General features: G+C 49.6%; 1 protein-coding gene across 2 annotated transcripts; it reads right to left on the reverse strand.

Annotated features, from left to right (window-relative positions):
* Positions 1 to 391: 391 nt before the first annotated feature.
* VGLL2 (vestigial like family member 2) lies at positions 392 to 8,206 on the reverse strand. Of its 2 annotated transcripts, XM_032651762.1 has the most exons (4): positions 7,917 to 8,195; positions 5,367 to 5,679; positions 2,785 to 3,306; positions 392 to 1,515 (listed from the first exon to the last, which is right to left on the reverse strand). In XM_032651762.1, the coding sequence occupies exons 1-4, from the start codon at positions 7,995 to 7,997 to the stop codon at positions 1,475 to 1,477; spliced, it is 957 nt and encodes a 318-aa protein (XP_032507653.1). In that variant the 5' UTR covers positions 7,998 to 8,195; the 3' UTR covers positions 392 to 1,474. The 2 variants fall into 2 exon arrangements, with proteins under 2 accessions (XP_032507653.1, XP_032507652.1); XM_032651761.1 differs by lacking the exon at positions 392 to 1,515 and having other exon boundaries at positions 2,305 to 3,306; positions 7,917 to 8,206.
* Positions 8,207 to 8,515: the final 309 nt, after the last annotated feature.

Raw genomic sequence — 8,515 nt, forward strand, 5'->3', positions numbered from 1 at the left:
ATCTGAAGAGTCTAGAATTTAAGAAGTAACAATAATTCTCTTTTGGAGAAAAATGTGTGTATCTGACTCAATGGTATACAAGTAGTGTTTTCTATACATCTCTGCTTTTACTTGATGAAGGCCATCAGAAAACCTGGCCTTCCGTGGGCTACCATTTTCTTATCTGTAAAAAGGAGGGGGGATACCCAACTTCTCATCTCCAGGGTTGACATGAGGTGGAAAGGGGTTCACAGGTTTCACAGCATGACAATCACTTTGGAAAACCAAAAATATATATATGAAGTAATTTTACTTCCTGACATCAGATCATACTACTATAAATTATTTTATGCTATTAGAGAGAAACTAAGGTATTTGTTTTCCTTTTAAGAAATAACACAGCGACCTAGTGGTAAACAAACATCTTTAATGTTCGTTTCTTCTTCCTCATCCCCTTCAGTTTTGCCCACATGTGTACCCCTTCCCCTGCCCCAACACTAAAGTGACCAAACCATGACCACAGAGACTGAGAAGAATATTCGAGGTACCAGAGACTCCATGGGCATCTCTTCCCCTTCTGGTGACTCCTAGTTCTTCTTCTTGGAGACAACTGGGGCCTCTTGATGCTTACTTTTTTTCATCCAAAGGAGGATAGAGGGAGGGACAGAATTTGTGGGAGAGAAGGCAGAGAGAGTTTCTTCTTTCATCATAAAATGTTCTTTGTAAAAAATATGATATATACACACACACACACACACACGTATAAAACATATCCAGTGCAACTGCAATTGCTGTGCCAAACACTGGGAAGTGCCCCCTTTGGTCGATGTATTTCTGGAGTTTTAAACAGTTGTCCTACAACAGCTGCATTTCAGTAAGACTCAGGCAGGTGGCTCCAGATAAGCCACTTGCTGCTCACATTCAGGCTGAGGCTTCCACGTTCACAGTCCGAAGGAAAAAGTGTGTCTTTGTGTCTGGAGTGGGTGTTGTAGGGAGGGAGCGGGCAGGAAAGGAGCTGGAGGCTACAGGTGAGGAAGAAGGAATTGGCTTCTTTTGACTTCTCTACCACAGTCTTTGATGCAAATACAAATACATTTCAGTCTGAGGATATTGACGTCGGCAGTGCTATGATCACACTACTTAATGAAATAATTCACATCAGCATAAAAAATATTCACACCAAAACATCTCTTTTTCTTTCCCTCTTTCCAAGAAAACTATGATATCATGTCACCTAAGTGATCACCATGGATATTTCCAGTGATTTGCCCAAAAGTCATTAAGCATCATTCAGAGTCTTTGGATTTCCTCTTTGGCAGAAGGAATTATTTTTAGATGAACATTCTGTCGATGTGTGTTCTGGTTTTCCCAATACACGGAGAAGTTTGAAGTCTCTGCATTCCCCCATGTCCTCATCCATGAAGTGAGAGGCACAGATGCCAGCCTCCATGGCTGGTCAGAAGGGAAAGGGAAGGGGAAACCCTGGGTCAGCAGATCAGCTCAGAAGGGATGCACCACAGAGGGAATAACGACGAGCTGCAAACCAAGATCAGAAGCTGTTACAAACCCACTTGATTTCAGCTCTGAGTGTCACCAATTGCGCTATGCAGAGACCTACAGGGAAGAAGGTGGGTTGTCTAAAACCAGTACAGATCCTTGCTTTTGTCCTGAGGCTGCAAATCTGAAAACAGAGAGAAAATAAAAGGGAGAGAGAGAGGGAGAAGAGAAAGAGAGAGGGAGAGAGAAGGGGGTGGGGGAGGGAAGGCACAAGATATTTAAAGAAAGAGAAAGACAAACAGCACTGTTTCATTGTGAAAGTCACAGAATTCATCTAAAGGGCATGAATGAAAGTAAAAGCAAAGCAAACAAGTGTCAAATTTGCACCTGAGGGAAGGGAGAGCCGGCAAGACTACGAGCCAACGATTGCATTTATTATATAACTATTTTTTTCATTTGCCCTAAAAATAAAGCAAACAAAAAAGTAAACCCTTATTTGACTGTACCTTTCAAATTAATCTCTTCAAGCTAGGGGCTTAATATTATCACTAAAATCGTATTCTTGTTAAGTTTTCCAGAGACCTATTTAATTTGACAGTTAAGTTGATATCAGAGTCATGAGTCATATTTGTATGACTTGTAACTACCACAAGAGGTGACAAGACCACCCCCCCGCCCCCCCCCCAACCCCGGGCCACCATTTAAACTACCCTCTTAGCAGGCACTCTAGATCAGCTCTGTCCAACAGAAACACAATGGGAGCCATGGGCATGATTCTAAATTTTCCGGCAGCCACATTGAAAAAAAGTAAAAAACAAACAGGTGAGACTTAGTAATATATTTTATTTAACCCAATATATTCAGTATGCAATGTGTTGAAAATATTTCAACATGCAATCAATGTAAAACATCAGTGAGATGAATTTTACATTCTTTTTGGGACAAAGTCCTGAAATCCAGTGTATATTATACACTTACAGCACATCCAATTCGGCCTGGCCACGTTTCACGTGCTCAACCGACACATGTGGCCGGTGGCTACAGTGCTGAACAGCACAGAGCTAGAACCTTTCCAACAAATTTTATTTTTAAAAAATCCTCTGTAATATTAACCAGCTACTTTCTCATTCTGCCCACACCGATAACACAGGGTCATCTGTCTGATGAAACACAACCCCGCCATGCAGACCTTCGGGCCTCAGGGTCACTGGGGTCTCCAAGGAGAACTAAGTAGGGTCCCGGCCTCAGCCCAGGTTTGGGCACAGGGCAGGAGGGGCCCGGGGATGCCACGTTCCCTCTCCCGCTTACCTGAGTCCACGCTGAGGCCCAGACCCCCGGCCACGTCCCCCGTGGGGCTCGCGAAGGGTCCCCCAGGCGCGGCCCACGTGGCGCCGGCCGGCTCGCCCTTGGCCGAGAGCTCGCAGGACGGGCTGCCGGGCGCGGGGGCCGGCGCGGGAGCGAGGCGGGCCGGGCGCCCCGAGGCAGCCGGCATCAGCAGCGGCCCGTAGCGCGGGTCGAAGTGCGGCGCGTAGACCTCGTGCACAGCTGCGGGCCGCGGGTAGGCGGCGGCCTGGGCGCCGAGGGCGCCGCCCAGCGCGTAAGGGTGGTGCGGATGCGCGTGGTGGGGATGCGCGTGGTGCCAGGGCTCTGCCGCGCCCTGGTGCAGGTGGCCGTGCAGCGCGGCCGGCGAGTAGGGGTCGGCTGCGGCGAAGGGCAGCTCCGAGTGAGCGGCGGCCAGCGGGCTGCCCAGCGGCGCGGGCACTGGCGTCTGGTAAGCGCTGTTCCAGAAGGAGGCGGGGAAGCTGCGCTGGCTCATCGGGAAGGAGCCGTCTTTGGGCCGGCGAGGCGGAGGGGAGGAGAGGGAGAGAGGAACGCATCACCGCCGGAAGCACGGCTGCCGACGCCGCTCGGCCGCCGCAGAACTGAACGGCCGGGGCGGGCAAAGGGCGGGAAAGGCGCCGTGCTGGGCGCACGCGCGGCGCCTCTCTCGCGGGGCTGCGGCCCGGGAACGCGAGGTCCGGGCGCCGCACTGGGGAACTCTTTGGGGAGGAGCGCCGCTTCCTCGGATGTTGCAGGCGCGTCCCAGGCTGCGGGAACCTGGAGACTGGCGGGGAGAGGAAGAGCGTAGAGACTTCCTTCCCCAGCCCCAGTTTCAGGGCGCAGGGAGCTTCTTTCAGACTCCGGGCTGGACGGCCTCGGACCAGAAGCGGCCTCGCCTTCCCGGCCCGCAGCCTCTCCTGAAGCTAAAGGTACCTCTTCCCTCTCTTGGTCGGCCGCCTAGCGATCTCACTACCCGCTCTCGCGTTTCAGCCTCCCTAGCTCCAGAAAATGTGCCCCTCCAAGGCCTCCGATGGACTGGAAGTCCATCGACATATTTCGGAGTCTTGCTATTATTAGCCTCCTTTCTAGAAACTTTATTTAAAAAAATTTTTTTGCAAAGAGTAAACGACCTATTAAAAGGGCAGCTGTATTATTTGCAGAGGGAGACACGAAGGGACAGGTCTTTTCAGTTTTAATTAAAACATTTTCTGCATCAAAATGTGGACGCCAGGAATAATAACAATAATAATTATTATTGTTTGTATCATTGTTGACCCCTAGTGTCTGGAAGCATTTTAAGAGAACAGCATTTAGCTCAAATTTTTTGCCTTTAGTTGGGAGGAAAGGAAAGAAAGACATTTAATTAAAAGAACCCTGGAGAAGGCATCTGCATTTCATAGTAGATAATTTAAAATGCTTTGAAAATGCATTCTAAGTAGTGAACAGTCTTCCTGTTAAAAGTATTTAGGCAACTGGAGAATAAAAAGAATGTTTTGTATTTAAAACTAATGTTTTTGGATCTTGTCTAGGCAAGGTTTGTACAAACTGTCACACTCTTAAGAAAAAAAAGGAAGGGCGACAGTTGTCATTTCCCCCAAAATGAAATATTTGTTTTCCTTTGTTACAACAAAGTCCTCATTTCTCAGCTTGGTACACATCAAAAGCAAAGATTAGTGAGAAAGTTACCAAAGTTACCAAATAGTTACTTCCACCCTTGTTTTGGTAATAAAGGGAGGTCAAGATTTCAGAATAGAAGGGAGAGTTCGTTAACTCATCCAAGAAATCATTGTCCCAGGCTAGGTAAAGCAGTGCTTGGTGAGGAGGGTAAACCAATAAAGAAGGGATGTGTTTGGGGAAATCCCTTAGAGATGTTTTGGCTACCCTTAAATTCTTATTTCTTTATTATTTTACTCGCGTATTGAAAGACATTCTCTGCTTCAAGATTTCCCAAGTAATCAAAATCTGGCAAAAGGCATAAGTAGGTTTTAGGAGACATTCTTCAGCAGGTTTTGCTTGCACTGCATTCTAGGACTTTTTTCTCTGGAAAGATTTTCAGAAATGGGGTAAGGGCCCTGTAAGCTGTTGTTTGTGAAGATCCCCCTCCCCCCTCCCCCCCCCCACCTGCCTTGGGAGGCTGCTGGAAACCTCACATTTCCACAGCACATTTACATACATTTTCTGTTACCCTTATAGCCACCTCCAGGGATAGTTAAGTGGGCAAATATTATACTAATTTTAGAGACCAGTAAATAGAGTGACCTCCAAGAGGTTAAGAGACTTGCCCAAGGTCATATTGCTAGGAAGTGGTGGAGCCAACACACAAACGTAGGCCTCCCAATTCCAAGGCCTTTGGTTTTTCCTAGGTCACTGCTCTGCTCTGCCTCTTCAAGGAGAGATCTTAGGCCTGTGCCTACTCCTCCTTCGATTTCCTTATCCTCTCCCAATGGCCCTCCTCACCTCTTCTCTAACACTTAGCATTCTTTCAGCTGCATCTCTTTGAACCCCTGTAGGTGGACCCCAGGCTATGAGGGCTCTCTATCCTCCTTTGCCAGTTGGGGCCCCATACTTACCCCGCCAGGGCCCGGAGCTCCGCGGGGCTTTGCTGCTTGTACAGCTTGGGGAGTAGCTGCTAGGCTGGCTCAGGGCCCGGCTGAAGTGTTCATCCACCACAGAGCTGATGTCTCCCTGGAAATAGGTGAAAAGGACGCAGCGGGAGTTGATGTACTCCGCCTCTGGTGGGCGCTCTTTCTCCGGGCTGCCTTCTTCTTCTTTTATACTAGCCGGAGTTTGGCTGGAGAAGGAGGAGCTGCCACTGCCACTGCTGTTGCTGGGGCTGGCGTTGCACTCCTGTGCTTCCTGCATTTTGGAGTAACAGGCTAGTTTCTGCTCAAAGGAGAAAGAATAGAGAAGTCAACTTCAAAAGAGCGAGCAAATTGTGTTCAGACTGCACTCCCTCATCCGGATCCCAAAGGTATCCAGGAGCAACTGGCATGGGTGCCCATGCCCGGTGCTCAGTAACGTGGGCTGCAGTCAACAGGCCTCCCAACCTGCAGCTCAACAAAGGTGGGGCTCCTGAGAGGCCGACTGCCCTTCTTGGAGTCTCTGTCTCCTTGGAATTGCTGCCAGGCCACAGGGAGAACTCTCTGAAGGTGTCAGGGTGAAGGTCCAGGAAGACGCCTAAGCAGTTTGACCACAGAGCCAGGCTCAAGGCAGATATAGTTTTAAAATCAGGCTCCAAGGGTAAAAGGCACCCAAGTCCAGTTAGGGCCTGACTCTTCCTTGCCCGAGAACTCAGGGCAGACGTGCAAGGTGCAGGATTAAAGCATCCTCATGATAGAACATGAAAATAGCAAAATCCACTCTACACAACAAGGATGTAAAGGAAGAACTGCTGCAGGATAAAAACATGGAATAACATCGTGACATGGATCATTTTAATAAATGCAAGTTGATATTTGGTCATTCATAAACTGGCCATTAGAAAGTCTCAGCTTTTAAAGAGATCTTTTGAGTAAGGAAAAACCAGTGGGCTATGAGAATTTCTACCTCACCATCTGTGTATATTGAGGGAAAAAGTAATAAAAAGGAGCAGAGGATGATCTTGGCTGTAAGGTTGGGTAAATCATGACTGTCTGATAGTGATTTACAAAACCAAGTGTGGCCGCTGAAAACATTTTCTTAGAAACGAGCAATGGACTGAATGCAGTGTTAAAGCAGTATGCAGGCAGGGATGCCCTTCAAGGGAGACCCTGATCATACAAAAATGAACAGAGATCTTGGGGCAATAGATTGGTCCAGGGTCAGGGAGGAGAAAGGACCAAACGGACAGAAAACCAGCCCTCCTTTCCTCTTTGTAATACTTCCAGCCTGGGAAGGAGCTCATCTTGGACACCGAAGCCAAAAGACTGGAGTTATTTAGCAATATCACCATTTCTACCACATTCCCACTTGGCTTACAGTGAGAGACTCTGGTGATTCCTAAAATTAACATTGAGACTAAACAAACTTCTGGTTGGAAAGTTTTAAAAAGGAGAGGAGGAGGGAGAAAAGCAAAAACAAAAGGCAAAGTCTACCCATTCCATCATTAATTCATCCGGAAATTTTCAAATAGATATTCTGCAAGCAAAATTGGCAAAAGCATGGACTCGGACACTGGGGTGTATTTCAACTTTCCCGAAGCAGGAGGTCCAGGCCCTCACTTTCCAACCTCGTCCGGACTCCTAGGGGATCCCCCCCTCTGCCCACTGGAGTGCGATCTTATTCATTTCCTGGACTACTGTCCTCAGTTTCGACTACACCAGCTGAGGAATGAAAAGAAAAACTTCGACCAGATATAGCCCGGAGAATAGAAATATTGTAAAAATTAAACGAAACTTGAAGAGTTTGCAGAACCGGGGCTAGTGCTCTTCTCAAAAGTGGGTTTGTTGATGGCAGGGCAGCCGGACTCAGCTAGCGAAAGGCGAAGTATTATCTATTAAGCTTGCCTCTGCCGGGTCAATAATATTTCCCAGAACTTTGCAAAGCAAAGATTATAAAGCCAGTGAGTTTCGTGCAGTTCTCTTTGTAACGAATTCGCTGGTTCTGGAATTAATTGGCCTGATCGCCTGAGAATTGAAACTGAAAAAAAAAAAAGCCTTTGATAAAATAAGCTTGCAGAGATGAGAACGCGAGTCTTTGATTCTCAGACATAAAGACAGAGACAGGCCTTTGCTTTTGTTTTGTTGTCACTCTCACCTTTGGGACCAAAGTTTGGTTTTCCCTGCGTGAGCTTTGCTTGCATCTCCCCGCGCCAGCACCGGGCTTGGAAGAAATCTGGAGTCCGACATACCCTAAGAAATCAATGCAGCTCACGCGATCCTCGTCTAATTATTCCCGGGAAGTCCGGGGCACGCACTAGCAGGACTTAGCTGCCTTCCCGAGAGAGCAAACGGGCAAGCTAAAGGGGTTAGCTCAACCTACTGGGTGGCAGCGCGGGCAACCCCGCATCCGGGAGGCGCCCGCCGCTGTTCGGACGCCCAGTACCCGCGCGGAGGCACCGGGAACCTCGGAGTACTGGCAGTGCTCGGATAAGCCAGGGCGCGCCACCTGTCTACGAGGCCCGGCCGAGAAGAGACACGTACCTGGTGGTAAGGGGTGTAGGCGGCTGCGAAGTAAGGCTGGGGAGGACCATAGACTTGGTACATAACATCCAGACAGCTCATGGCTTCCCGCAGCGGAGACGGTTAAGTGTTTTATCATCAACTCTCGGGCGGCGGAGGGTAGGGATGCTGCATGGGCGGCACTTGGACCCGAGCTCCCAAGTCATCCGCGGCGGAGCGAGGGGCAGCGTGCTCCGCGGCTCGGGATCCCGCTCGCACGCTCCCTTCCCACCCCTGCAGTTCCAGCCGCCACCGCGCTCCGAGATGGAAGCGCCCGGCCTCCAGCTAGTGGGCATTTAAACCCCACGCGGGGCCGGCGTGCTGACGCCATTCCCGGGCCGCGGAGGAGGAGGAGGGGTTGGGGGCGGGGCCGGGAGGCCAATGGGGTGCGTGGGACGAGGGACCGAGGGGCTTGCCGGTGCGTGTTTCTGGGCTACCCGGCGGCGAACCTGTGGCCGAAGGGTGCGGTGAACTGCGCAGCCCGGAACTTGAGCCCTGAGACTTCGCACTGTGAGGAGCAAGGATTTTCCAGGCTAAAGCAGAAGGGGGCGGGAGGACGGAGAGGAGAGGGCAGAAATGGG

Source organism: Phocoena sinus, chromosome 12 (assembly GCF_008692025.1).
Source record: "Phocoena sinus isolate mPhoSin1 chromosome 12, mPhoSin1.pri, whole genome shotgun sequence".
Classification (NCBI taxonomy): Eukaryota; Metazoa; Chordata; class Mammalia; order Artiodactyla; family Phocoenidae; genus Phocoena; species Phocoena sinus.